The sequence below is a fragment of the Triticum dicoccoides genome, chromosome 3A (genome assembly GCF_002162155.2).
Source record: "Triticum dicoccoides isolate Atlit2015 ecotype Zavitan chromosome 3A, WEW_v2.0, whole genome shotgun sequence".
Taxonomy (NCBI): Eukaryota; Viridiplantae; Streptophyta; class Magnoliopsida; order Poales; family Poaceae; genus Triticum; species Triticum dicoccoides.
In genome coordinates, this window is record NC_041384.1 from 148415659 (window position 1) to 148430652 (window position 14994).

Sequence of the window (14994 nt, forward strand, 5' to 3'; positions counted from 1 at the left end):
TCAAACATTCTAGAAAAAATCATATTTAATTTTCAGGGCGTTTGGAGAACTTTTATTTTCGGGGTATTTTTTATTGCATGGATAATTCAGAAAACAGACAGAAAAATACTATATTTGCTTTATTTAATATAAACAACAGAAAATAAAAGGAGGGTACAGAAAATTGTGTTTTCTAACTTCATCCATCTCATGCTCATCAAAAGGAATCCACTAACAAGGTTGATCAAGTCTTGTTAACAAACTCATTCTGAATAACATGGAACCGGAGAAATTTCGAACAACACTATGTTACCTCAACGGGGAAATGCACATCCCCAACAATAAGAATATCATATTTCTTCTTGACAGTAGGAAGAGGAAATTCAAAACCTCCAAATATAATCAATGGAATTTTTCCAATAGAATTGATACTGTGGACTTGAGGTTGTTTCCTTGGAAAGTGTACCATATGCTCATTACCATTAACATGAAAAGTGACATTGCCTTTGGTGAATCGATAACAGCCCTTACAATATTCAAAAAGGGTCTACCAAGAATAATAGACATACTATCGTCCTCGGGAATATCAAGAATAACAAGGTTCGTTAAAATAGTAACGTTTGCAACCACAACAAGCACATCCTCACAAATACCGACAGGTATAGCAGTTGATTTATCAACCATTTGCAAAGATATTTCAGTAGGTGTCAACTTATTCAAATCAAGTCTACGATATAAAGATAGAGGCATAACACTAACACCGGCTCCAAGATCACATAAAGCAGTTTAAACATAGTTTCTTTTAATGGAGCATGGTATGGTTGGTACTCCTGGATCTCCAAGTTTCTTTGTTATTCCACCCTTAGAAGTATAATTAGCAAGCATGGTGGAAATTTCAGCTTCCGGTATCTTTCTCTTATTAGTAACAATATATTTCATATACTTAGCATAAGGATTCATTTTAAGCATATCAGTCAAACGCATACGCAAAAAGATAGGTCTAATCATTTTAGCAAAGCGCTCAAAATCCTCATCATCCTTTTTCTTGGATGGTTTAGGAGGAAAAGGCATGGGTTTCTGAACCCATGTTTCTCTTTCTTTACCGTGCTTCCTAGCAACAAAGTCTCCCTTATCATATTGTTGATTCTTTGATTGTGGGTTATCAAGATCAACATCAGGTTCAATCTCTACATCATTATCATTGCTAGGTTGAGCATCAACATGAACATCATCATTAACATTATCACTAGGTTCATGTTCGTTACCAGATTGTGTTTTAGCATCAGAGATAGAAATATCATTGGGATTCTCAAGTGTGTCAACAACAGGTTCACTAGAAGCATGCAAAGTCCTATCATTTTTCTTTTTCTTCCTTTTAGAAGGACTAGGTGCATCAATATTAGTTCTCTGAGAATCTTGCTCAATTCTCTTAGGGTGGCCCTCAGGATACATAGGTTCCTGAGTCACTTTACCTCCTCTAGTTGCAACTCTAACAGCAAAGTCATTATTCTTACTATTCAATTCATTGAGCAAATCATTCTGAGCTTTAAGTACTTGTTCTACTTAAGTGGTAACCATAGAAGCATGTTTACTAATAAGTTTAAGTTCACCTTTAACACTAGCCATATAATCACTCAAGTGTTCAATCATATAAGCATTATATTTCAATTATCTACCAACATAAGCATTAAAATTGTCTTGTTTAACAATAAAATTATCAAACTCATCTAAGCATTGGCTAGCAGACATATTACAAGGAATATCACCTTCATCAAATCTATAGAGAGAATTTACCTTTACTACCTGTGTCGGGTTATCAAGACCGTGTGTTTCTTCAATAGGTGATGAATTAAGACCATGTATTTCTTCATCAGGAGGTAAATTCTTAACATCTTCAGCTTTTATACCCTTTTCTTTCATAGATTTCTTTGCCTCTTGCATATCTTTAGGACTGAGAAATAGAATACCCCTTTTCTTCGGAGTTGGCTTAGGAGTTGGTTCAGGAAGTGTCCAATTATTTTCATTAGTCAACATATTATTCAATAGAATTTCATCTTGATCAACAGTTCTTTCCCTGAAAACACAACCAGCACAACTATCCAGGTAATCTCTGGAAGCATCAGTTAGTCCATTATAAAAGATATCAAGTATTTCATTTTTCTTGAGAGGATGATCAGGCAAAGCATTAAGTAATTGGAGAAGCCTCCACCAAGCTTGTGGGAGACTCTCTTCTTCAATTTGCACAAAATTATATATTTCCCTTAAAGCAGCTTGTTTCTTATGAGCAGGGAAATATTTAGCAGAGAAGTAGTAAATCATATCCTGGGGACTACGCACACAACCAGGATCAAGAGAATTAAACCATATCTTAGCATCACCCTTTAATAAGAACAGAAATAATTTAAGGATATAATAGTAGCGAGTTTTCTCATCATTAGTGAACAGGGTAGCTATATCATTTAATTTAGTAAGATGTGCCACAACAGTTTCAGATTCATAATCATAGAAAGGATCAGATTCAACCAAAGTAATTAACTCAGGATCAATTGAGAAATCATAATCCTTATCAGTAATAAAGATAGGTGAAGTAGCATAAGCAGGATCATATTTCATTCTAGCATTCAGAGATTTTTCTTTCAGCTTAGCTAATAATTTCTTAAGATCACTTCTATCACTGCAACCAAGGAAGTCTCTAGCAGTTTCTTCATCCATAACATAACCCTCAGGAACAACAGGCAATTCATATCTAGGGGGAGAATCTTCATCATCATTTTCGTCAATGTTATCAGTTTCAATAATTTCATTTTCTCTAGCCCTAGCAAATTGTTCATCAAGAAATTCACCAAGTGGCACAGTAGTATCAAGCATAGAAGTAGTTTCATCATAAGTATCATGCATAGCAGAAGTGACATCATCAATAACATGCGACATATTAGAATGGATAGCAGGTGTAGGTGTCGCAAGCTTACTCAAAACAGAAGGTGAATCAAGTGCAGAGCTAGATGGCAGTTCCTTACCTCCCCTTGTAGTTGAGGGAAAAATCTTGGTTCTTTGATCTTTCAAGTTCTTCATAATGATAAGCAGATATAAATCCCAAGTGACTCAAAGAATAGAGCTATGCTCCCCGGCAACGGTGCCAGAAAATGTTCTTGATAACCCACAAGTATAGGGGATCGCAACAGTTTTTGAGGGTAGAGTATTCAACCCAAATTTACTGATTCGACACAAGGGGAGCCAAAGAATATTCTCAAGTATTAGCAGCTGAGTTGTCAATTCAACCACACCTGGAAACTTAATATCTGCAGCAAGGTATTTAGTAGCAAAGTAATATGATAGTAGTAGTAACGATAGCAAAAGTAATATTTTTGGGTTTTGTAGTGATTGTAACAATAGCAACGGAAAATTAAATAAGCGAAGAACAATATATGAAAAGCTCGTAGGCATTGGATCGGTGATGGATAATTATGCCGAATGCGATCGATCATGTAACAGTCATAACCTAGGGTGACACAGAACTAGCTCCGGTTCATCAATGTAATGTAGGCATGTATTCCGAATATAGTCATACATGCTTATGGAAAAGAACTTGCATGACATCTTTTGTCCTACCCTCCCGTGGAAGTGGGGTCCTATTGGAAACTAAGGGATATTAAGGCCTCCTTTCAATAGAGTACCGGACCAAATCATTAACACATAGCGAATACATGAACTCCTCAAACTACGGTCATCACCGATAAGTATCTCGATTATTGTCACTTCGGGGTTAACGGATCATAACACATAATAGGTGACTATAGACTTGCAAGATAGTATCAAGAACTCTCATATATTGATGAAAACATAATAGGTTCAGATCTGAAATCATGGCACTCGGACCCTAGTGACAAGCATTAAACATAGCAAAGTCATAGCAACATCAATCTCAGAACATAGTGGATACTAGGGATCAAACCCTAACAAAACTAACTCAATTACATGATAAATCTCATCCAACCCATCACCGTCCAGCAAGCCTACGATGGAATTACTCACACACGGCGGTGAGCATCATGAAAATGGTGATGGAGGAAGGTTGATGATGACGATAGCGATGGATTCCCCTCTCCGGAGCCCCGAACGGACTCCAGATCAGCCCTCCTGAGAGAGTTTAGGGCTTGGCGGCGGCTCCGTATCGTAAAACGCGATGAATCCTTCTCTCTGATTCTTTCTCCTCGAAAGTGTATATGTGGAGTCAAGGTTGAGGTCGATGGAGCATCAGGGGGCCCACGAGGCAGGGGCGCGCCCAGGGGGGTAGGGCGCGCCCCCATCCTCGTGGACAGGGTGTGGGCCCCCTGACATGGATCTTTCTTCTAGTATTTTTATATATTCCAAAATAATTCTTCATTGATTTTCAGGTCATTCCGAGAAATTTTATTTCTGCACAAAAATAACACCATGGCAATTCTGCTGAAAACAGCGTCGGTACGGGTTAGTTCCATTAAAATCATGCAAGTTAGAGTCCAAAATAAGGACAAAAGTGTTTGGAAAAGTAGATACGACGGAGACGTATCAATATCCTCGACACCTAGTTACCCTATGGGCAATTTGGTGGGCTCGTCGTCGCGTCATACATGAGAAAGAATTTTAGAGCCCACTGTCCACTTACATGTTCATCAAGAGGTATATTGAAGAAATTGGATTGTATGGTACCCAAACAGCTACATGCGAAGTGGGACGCCTACACTCTCGGCCAGAAGCAATATGGATCAAAACAGAGGTGGGACGGGTGAAGCAGATGGTGCGGTGGCCGAGCTCCTTTACAGGGGCCCGGTGGCGGCTGTCTGTCGTGATGAAGGAGGCCGGTTTCTAGGAGCGTCAGTTGGGTAATCAATGGCGCGACGGACCCGACAACACTTGAAGCGCATGCATGTAGGGAGGCCATTGCTTGACTGATTTAATACACTTAACATCTCATCTAAGAGCATCTCCAGCCGTTCGGCCCCCAGGGCGCCAAAAAAGAGCACCCTGGGGGCGAGCCGGCGGTAGATTGGCGCATGGGGGCGAGCGGGTTCCCAGCCGCTCACCCCAGGGTCGCCCCAGACGCGTATTTTTTTATTTTAAAACCTATGAATTCGGCAAAGTTTGGCCAAATTTGGCATAAATTCGGCTAACTTGACATTCATATTAAATATGTTTGACGTTTACATAAATTATTTTAAAAAATACATTTATGGGGCGAATAAGTCGCTAAGCGCCGCGAAGTCGCCGCCGTCCTCGTCGGCGGCGGCCTTCTCCTTCTTGATGGCGCGGCCGCCCCTACTGGACCCCTGTCCGGCGTCTCCAAGGCGGACCGGTGGTGGCGGCAGCGCGTCGTCGTCATCGCTGTCGTCGAGGACGACGACGCCTCCCTCATCACAGCCATGGCGCCGGGCTTCGAAGTGCTCGAAAGCGGCGATCTGACGCTGCAGCTTCATCTGCGCCCAGTCGTCGCGCGCCCAGGGCCGCCTCATCGTTGAGCACCTCCTCCTTGACGCTGCCGATGGGCTCCTTTTTGACGGCGGCGAGCCCCGACTCCGTCTTCGGTTTGACGAAGCGCGGAGGTGCCAAGGAGGGGGCGCGCCGGTCGCCCTCGTTAATGACGATGCCGACGTTGCGGGTGCACAGGCCGAGCGGCGTCTCCGCGGCGGGATCGGGCTTGACGCCGAAGAGCACCAGCGAGGAGGAGTGGGAGGAGGAGGAAGAGGATGATGAGCCAAACCTCCTCGGCACCCACGGCCCGGCGCTCTGGCGGGGAGGGGCAGGACGGGCGGCGCGGCAGGGTATGCCAGGGGCGGGTTGTTGCCGCCCTCGAGGTGCGTCAGCACCCCGTGAAGTGTGCGGCCAGGGACGCCCCACCAGAGGTGGCGGCCGTCGCTGTTCTTGACGCTCCCCATCACCGGTGCCCCGTTCATGGACGCCAGCCGCTGCGCCTGCCGCCGCTGGAAGTACTCCGTCCATGCCGTGTGGTTGTCGGCGACGTACTGGGGGAGGGTGCGCTGCTCCTCAGTCAGGGCCGACCGCACGCGGTCAACCTCGGCGGCGAAGAAGTCGGGGCGCGCGTCGACGTCGGGCACCAGGGGAATGGGGACGCCGCCGTTGCTGAGCCTCCACCCCGTTGGCCCAGCGCGCATGTCCAGCGACGCCGGGATGTTGGCCTCGAACAGGAGCCACGCCTCCGACGACTGAAGCGAGCAGCGGCCAAAGCCGTTGGCCACCGCGGCGTCGCCGGGGAAGCGCTCGGCCATCGTTGGAGAGGGAAAGAGGGAAGGGGAGAGCTAGGCGGCGTACTTGGGGGAGAGCAGAGCTCGGCGACGGCTGGTTTGGGCTCGGGATGATGTGGCCAGCAGCGAGGGGGAGCGACGGGTCTTTATAGCTCGTGTCGTGTGTACGCGTGGTGGGAAGGGAGGCGTCGCCGCGCCGCCCGTGACGCGTCGGCCCATGAGGAATCAATGGAAGATTGACCGACGACAGCTTTGCCATTGATTCCCCGCGGGAAACCGAGGCGCGCTGGGGAAGATGAGGCGTCGTCTCGCTGACGCGGCTGGCCCGCGGCTCTTTCGCGTCAAAACCGTTCGCCCCAGCCTCCCCGGGCGCCCCAGCATGCCGAATTCGGCCTGGGTCCGCGGCGTCAGTTTCGACTCAAGCAGGCGAAAAACGGGCTACTGGAGACGCGACTGGGCCGATTTTTTGACACCGGCACGGCAAAATCGCCTGGAAAGAGCCTGTTGGGGACCAACTGGAGATGCTCTAAGCATCAGTGCATTGGACGTCTTATCTATCCCTAATAATAAAGCACGGATTGACTCCGTGGGTTCACCGTCACAATATGTGTCTTCCCGTGATTTTACGCTTTCATTTTTCTCACCTATATTATTTTCTACATCCAAGGTGGTACTATTGCTTCTTATCATTGAAATTTCGTCCGCTCAGATCAAACACAAGCGACCTACGGTATATTGGGCTTCAACGTGTTCGGCCCAACAAACAAATCGAACGAAGAGACCGATTAGAAGACGAATCAGAGGCCCATAAAAACAAGACAGATCCGAACACGTCCTCCGCTCCTAAGTCGGCTAGCACGCACGTTCTTCTCTCATCTCCCACCCCGCAGAAAAATCCAACCTCACGGATCCATCGCCGCCACCATACCAAGATCCGGCGAGAGAGCGATCGTCCCGGACGTGGGCGACCATCTGGAACATGGAGCTGCCATGAAAACGCTCGGTGTCATGGAGGGCGAGGTCAAGGTCCGCTACCTAGGCCACGAGCCCACGATCTCAACTTCAGCTTGTCGAGGCGGATGTTTTGCAAGCTGCTGGCACGCTATGTGCAGCCCCAGCGCCAACGATAGCCCGATCATCCCGGTAGCCAAGGTAGCCAACCGGCTTGGCCTTTGCCCTCGCTGCGCCGCCGTTGGAGTAGCTCTACAGGGCGGCTGCACGGAGACCGACAGAAGCTTGTGAAGAGCCATGACTGTGATCGATAGCAGCAATCGCGATTATGAATTCTTCTTTTGTTTTCCTTTGAGTTGATGGGGGCTAGATGTACTTCAGACAAGGCTTCAATAAGGAAGAGCGGAAGACCACTAATACTTTTTAGTATTGAATGATGTAGTGTACTATCTATCTATCCATTCAAGAAAATTGATGGCGATGGAATCCGCTTGTGTGCGTGTGTGGGTGTGCCGCTGGTCGCTCGATGGTTTCTGCAGGTTCCGTAAAGTAAGAAACTGTTGGTCCTATTCTGAATTCTAATAATGTTGATCACCAGGGACAGAGAGATCAGAGGACGGATGGAAGGGATGACGACAACGTTATATTCGAAAGGGAATAACGCTGGAATACCTTGCTGTTGCTACTTGTCAGAGTGCATAATTATGAAGTAAATTACTCGGCACTGCTTAGTTGCCAAACTTGACAGTTGCTAAGACCTTCTGCCGACAAGATACACAAACATACAATTGCATGGTAAGTTAACGTCTTTTGATGGATTTTGTTTGCCTTTCTTGACAAGAAAACTATAACTATTTGTTTATATTTTATCAAAGGTAACTTGCCAGCGACATGAAAAGTATGTTCATTGATTTCATGTGGACTAACTTACTGGATGATTTTATTCATTTCTTATAGCTTCACTCAAATAATTCTCCCTATATTCTTGGGTAATTCATTTCATCCAATAGTTGATAGTTGCTTCATTATTACAAAAATTGATCAGACCAGAAAAAGAGATCTTACGATAGTTTTTTCGTTATTACGAAAAATTCATCAGAGAGAAAAATAAATCTTATCTGATAGTTTGTTCTTTTTCCCCATTATCTGAGAAAAGTTCTCCCTAGATTACGGATGCAATCGTGGCATGAGATTGTTAAGAGTAAAGACATGCATATGGGTACTTTCCATTGGCACATCACTCTGTAATGAAAATAATAGCATCATATTTTATTTACCCAACTATTGTTCTCCAAAATTAATATTATTTGCTTTCTACAGGTACTATGTAGAGTATTCAAAGAGGTCATCTTGATGAAACTAGCAGAGGATAGACATTAGGAAAAATGAGAGATGAGGTGAGTTTTTGTTGTTCACCATCCAATTCAAGCATCACACAAATTAAGCATTACTATTCAAAGAATGCAGAGTTAACCTGTTCATCCTTTTTTAGAGGAATTAATAAGTTAAAATTTGTATCCCGTTGCAACGCACGGGTTTTTTGCTAGTATTCCCCTAAACATTGAGTAATAAAGCGTGTTGTTTTCTTAAAAAAAACTGTGAAATAGGCGTCCGCTCTGGAAATGCCTCGTGCGCCCTGTCTTGTCCTCCTTATCCCAATCCCCGTTGATCGAATTCTATCTGATAATCCAAGTGCTCTCATCAATAAGAAAAAAAAATCTGATAATCCCAGTACTAGCAACCAACCCTGACATGGCGTGCAGGCCGGCCGTGTCCAACCCCTCCGCACTCACGCCGGCGCCGCGCCGATGCGTCGTCCTTGGCCGCAGCAGCACTAGGGGACGCGTTGACTGCTCCCTCCGCTCCAGCTCCGCGGGTGCGGTCAGACTCGGTGCGCGCCGCGCCCCTGCCGCCGCCTTCGTCGTCCGCGCGGCGGCTGCCGAGGTACGCGCGCCTCCCCCCACCTGGCAGTTCTGTGCTCGCTACTCATTCTGGGGGTTTGAATGTTCATTGTTCTGTTTATTTTGAGGTGAAAGCGAGAGCTTAGTATATCCATTCTCGATTACAATCACATGCGGTTACATGGTTGACATTCTTGGCTTGGGCTGCCGTCTGAGGGCTTTTGGAGGAAATCAAAATGTAGGAATTAGGAGTAGTATAGGAATTTGATAGGATGACACTTGCCATCCTAAGGAATCGACTTGCCTCGTTCCTACACGTAAAATGAGCTTTGAGTGGACGTGTAGGCCTCTTTTGGTTCATAGGATAGGATTATCGTAGGAATAGGAATCTTGTAAGAAATGAGATGACATGTATCTCAAATCCTATGAGTAGGAATAGGAAACAAGATGTCATTTGGTTGACACCAAAGGAATTTTTCCATTGAGTCTAGGCTCATTTTTATTTTCCTATGAAATGTGGAGGATAGGAACCAATCCTATGTAGGAATAGGAATCCATTCCTATGAACCAAAGGGCTCTAAAGGAAAAAATCCTATAAGAATCCTATCCTCTAGAAATCCTATGAAATTCCTACAAACCAAAGGAGGCCTATAGTTTCCTCCAAAAACACAAGAAATGAGTAGTATTTCTACGAAATTCCTGTACGCATTTCCTACAAACCGAATGCATATATAGGAAATTTTCCTCCGGAATCCTTGTTCCTATGTTATTCCTACGAAAATCCTCCAAACCAAATGAGGTGGGTGGCAACGTTGCTCTCTATCAGCTTTCTGTATGTTAAGGGCCTCTTTGAGTCGCAGGATTTTCAAAATGCAGGAACAGGAAAAAATGTAGGAATAGTGTCATGTTCTCTTATATCCTATGGGATATGCAGTTCCTGTTCTAAACACTATCCCATGGGATACAAGAGGATATGACACACTTCTGCAAATCCCATAGGATATAAGAGGACCTGACACTCTATTCCTACATTTTTCCTGTTCCTGCATTTTGAAAATCCTGTGAATCAAAGAGGCCTATAGTACAAATGAATCCTATGAAAAAAATCCTAATGATTCCAATCCTACAAATCAAACGACCATCACAGGAAAAAATCCTAAGGATCCAAATCCTGTAAAAATCCTTTCAAATTCCTTTGTATCAAAGGAGCCCTATACGTTTGGAAAATCTCTCTAAGTTCTTCGTACAGTGCTCACCATTGCGATGGATTCTGCGTCCTCGCACTCAGCTCCCTGAGAACCGGCGCACAGTATGTCCGATCAGGGCAACTCCTTCCCAAAATGTCCGGACCAAGCGGTCCGGACACTTTTTTCCCTCCAACGCCATGCATCAAACATCCGGACGTCCGAATTATCAAAAACCTGAACCCAACCTGGGGAGATTTGGGGGAAGTCCGGATAGTCCGCTTGCCCATTGTCAGTTGGACCACATGTCCTCACAACCAATGTGTTTTCTCCTCTAGGTCCGCCTGGCCCATCCTGTTGTACGCATTTGATGCTATTTGATGCATACGATTTGGATGACCGGCTCCACAATCGCTGTCCGTTGACATGTCTGGACGTGTCCGTGGACATTTGAGGTGTCTGTTTTGATGTTCAGCGTTGGAGTTGCCCCACTGGTCCTTTATTTTTCCGGAACGCGCAAGAGCATTGCGCGTCGTTTCATTAAGATAGAGGGAAAACAACCACATGTACCAGAAATCTACTGACATCAAAGATGAATCGATTACTCAGAACTTCCCTACTACAACCACACTGTCTCAGCCGCCAAGTGAGCAACCAGGGTCATTCCCTGTCGATGATGGGCGCGACCACAGTCGCAGACGCGGAGATCTAGCTTGTAATTTGCCTTGTCCTGTTGCTGCTTCTGCAGGGTGACTTGGATCTCCAGGCTAAGGTGACGAGCAAATGCTTCTTTGACGTCGAGATCGGCGGGGAACGCGCAGGCAAGGTGGTAATTGGACTCTTCGGCGAGGTCGTCCCTAGGACTGTTGATAACTTCCGCGCCTTGTGCACTGGTATAGCACGCTATTTTTTCAGATAAAAGACATCTATTAATGATGCCCAGTCTATAAAGACCAAGGTTCCAAAGTTTTAATTAGCAATCCTCGGTCCTCACTATTTAACGTCGACAACAAATTCGTAGGAGTTGCTAGTGTCAGTAAATGTGCTGAGTAGTATATATCTGGACTCAGATATTGTTGCTCTCTTTTTTATTGGGGCAGGAGACAAAGGTTATGGATACAAGGGCTGCTCCTTCCACCGAATTATCAAGGATTTCATGATTCAGGGCGGTGATTTCCAGAACAACAATGTAAGTACTGTGTTCCCTGATAACTAGTCAGCTCACTTTATTCTGCACTCCTCCCTGTACACCATACATTCCAGTACAATCAAATTGTGAGCTTTGTTTCAGATGGTGTTTGTGCAGCATATGTCCATTCACTTACAGGGTGCACAGATGTCTGTAATGTAGATTTTATATTCTTCAGGTCTGCAGAAATGACCCTTTGGAATTATGAATTTGGGTGCATTCTACTTCTATTTCACCAAGTCAACTAATAAAATGGATGGGGGAAATAGAGGATCCCGATCAATGCCATTGCAGAAACTAGTACTTTTCACCCAAGGGAGTGATTTAAGTCTTCAACAAGTACCACCCATGAAAAAGATGGCATAATAGAGTTATTTTAGCAGAAGAGTTGCCAGTTATTGTACCAGCTGCCTACAAGTTTACTGATATTTGGATTAAGTGAATGTACTAGGTCCTATCCTCTTCAGCACACTGAGTCTACACATCCCCTGGAGTCTGTGGTATCATGCAGTACCACTTCAGCTATTGATTTATGATATTCTCTAGTTAGTTAAGATGGGTTCTTAAATGTGTTAATTTATATTTATGCCAATATAATATGTTGAAGGGGCGTCGTACTATGACTGTATGGCTCATCCAATATTTAGGAAAGTTAGATGAATACTGGCTAGTAGCCACAGTGGCTGCCTAGTATTGTGCCTCTGGTAGAACCCATCGGGGAGACCTGAGAGGCGGTGGTTTACCCTGCGGTGGCTGTTAGCTGTTTCGAGTCCACTTATCTCCAACCCGTGAACTTAGCGGATACTATCATAACACTAAATTCGCCGATTCGGCAGTTCGATCTATGATTTCACACTCATGGACGTTCGTATCACCTTAGGATGGCACAGCCTTAAGTTAAAGGCGAGGTTCAAAAGAGGAAAAGCTTGCAGTGTATACCAAGGCACCCAGAGACGAGTAAGGGCATATCAAGCAACGAAATGCTCCAGGGAGTTGGAAATAAGCATAGATCCAGAGATTCTCAAATAGGTCAACCTTTTAAACCATCTGCTAAGTCCATGAGCAGGCAAGAGACAACCTGGCGAACTTAAACATCTTAGTAACCAGAGGAAAGAAAGCAAAATCGATTCCCGCAGCAGCGGCGTGCGAATGGGAGCAGCCTAAACTGTGAGAACAGGGTTGTGGGAGAGCAATACAAGGGTTGTGCTGCTAGGCTAAGCAGTTCTGCAACACAGCCTTTCCTAATGCAATTCATTTTTCCTATTGCTACTCCTCACCTCTTCACTTTTATGTCCCTTTCCTATGATAAGCTAAGTGACAAATCTACCACACAACAGTTTACCAGGCCAAGATTCTTCATTTTTATCCTTTCATGAGTTACATGTGTTGAGAAACTACCAAGGGCAAGGATGAAATTTGAACAATCAAATTGCTTAAACACACAAAAAAAGAAAGATAGACGATAATGTGTTGAGTATATAAGTTTGGAAGAGAACATGTTTAATTTCAAAATAGTAGTATTTCTGTTATGGATGCATCTAGGGAAAGTCTGGCAACTTTCTTAGTTCTGGGAAGCACTGCAATGCTAAGATAGTGTACAAAATAAATGTTAAAGTGGGTCGAAAAGCACCTTATGAAAGACAAGTGAAGTTCATCATAATCTAGGTTTGGAGTTCAGTGACTTATTTATCAGCAAACTTGTTTCTGTGACAAGGTAACAGACTTTTTCACTTGTTAGGTGCTAAGGATTTTTTGGTGACCGCAGGGTACTGGTGGGAGAAGTATGTATGGTGAATGCTTTGATGATGAAAATTTTACATGTAAGTGGTTTTATACTGCACATTATCTTTGAATGAACTTTCCACTTTATAACCTTGGCCTTTTCGCCGCACTTCTGATTTATGGACTGAAGCTTCATTGATTTGCATAGAGTTGTGTATTGAATTTTTTGCCTGCAATAGGTTCAGTTTTAGTTCAGTAGTAGTTAAATTGAAAGTTTCTATTTCTTACCCCTTTTTCAGTAAAGCATGTTGGTCCTGGTGTACTAAGCATGGCCAACGCTGGCCCTGACACAAATGGAAGTCAGTTTTTCATTTGCACTGTGAAGGTAAGAAATCCTTAATATTCAATATGGTAGGATCATTTTTAGGTCGCTATTTGCCAAACTCTTCGCTTTCAGAGTCATATATGGTAGTAATAAGTAAAGGCTTTAGTGTTCGAAAGTATCTGCAAATTATGAACAGAGGGGTACATTTCTATCCCTATTTTGTGTTCGATCAATACCATTGAGATTTATTTACTAGCCCTAGGTATTACTTCCAAGTTCAGACACTTGAAAATGGGGGTATTTTTCTGTATTGACAGAACTGAAATCAGTGTTGTAATACCCCACTAACAAATTAGCTTCACAAAAACCATTACTCCCTTTTGTATACCAGAAAAGGAGTAGGATGTGGTTTAGATTCCTGATCCTGACAGAAAACTTTAATCCTTCAATCCGCTCCCTAAATTTCTTTGTAAGATTGTTTGTGCCCACAAAAACACTTACACCCAAAGTAACAATTGACGATACTTGAATTCTTGTTTCTAAAATAGTGTGTCTTCAGCAGAGAGGCATAAAGTCACAATCATTGCAGTAGTCCAAAGTGTGTAAGGGCATGTACAATGGTTAATAAAACCGCCCTATCTTAAATCTGCCACGTAATCTAGAAATGAAAACAAAAACTATGATGTATAATGGTTATCTCTTAGTCTTATCTCCAGTGGTGGAGCTGCTACACTATCAAAGGTGGGCGGGCCAATACAAAGGAAATCCACTATTTTTTCTTTCACAGCTCAGTCTACTCTGAATTCTCCACTGCATTTGCTACTGGCTGGGCGGGCCTTGGCCTATTTTTGTTACACGTAGCTCCGCCAGTGCTTATCTCTATAGTAACTAAATATGTTGTCAGAGATATTGTTCCTAAGAGATAATCTCTTAATTAAGAGAAGACAATCCCTTTTTTCTGATTTCTCGTTCCTCCACCTCATCATTTATCATATGTGGCACAGCATCATTGTACACGTCCTAATATTTCATCATCTTATTGTTTTCAGAACTTCATTTTAGGTTACTACTTGATTCTTTATAGCTGTTAGAGCTGTTGAAAAGTGCACCTTCCACATTTCTTTAAGTTTCCCACAATATGTGGTGAAAAAGGCACATTCCATATTACAGCTGTATAGGTTCTCCCATTCATGACATTTTACATGTCATCGCCATGCCATTTTCAAAAACAATTCTCTTACACGCACCAAGATGTGTGCCATTTTGTATTAGAAGAAGAACGCCAAGATGGTACAAAGCTTAAATGATAAACCTGCCAAAGTCGAAAAGAAGAGAATGGGAAATTAAGCTAGCGAGTAATGGGAAAGGACAGATTGTACTGGCCCTCTTTCCGAGTAACCACAGGATGGCTCCACTCCCACCTAGCTCCGCTCCCACCCTCTAGCTCCTCCAAGCCCCCGCTGCCTGCCGCCGACGCCCCCGCCGGCCGGCCGCCTCCCAGCCC

The 14994-nt window shown here is 44.0% G+C and overlaps 1 protein-coding gene across 1 annotated transcript in view; it reads left to right on the forward strand.

The window, feature by feature from the left end:
* Positions 1-8814: 8814 nt before the first annotated feature.
* The window catches only part of LOC119267649 (peptidyl-prolyl cis-trans isomerase-like), a 10234-nt gene continuing 4054 nt past the window's right edge, over positions 8815-14994 (forward strand). Inside the window, exons 1-5 of the mRNA XM_037549080.1 lie at positions 8815-9113; positions 11003-11147; positions 11355-11443; positions 13209-13263; positions 13465-13550. Coding sequence (XP_037404977.1) covers positions 8922-9113; positions 11003-11147; positions 11355-11443; positions 13209-13263; positions 13465-13550 — 567 coding nt within the window. The 5' untranslated portion in view covers positions 8815-8921. The remainder of the gene's footprint in view (positions 9114-11002; positions 11148-11354; positions 11444-13208; positions 13264-13464; positions 13551-14994) is intronic.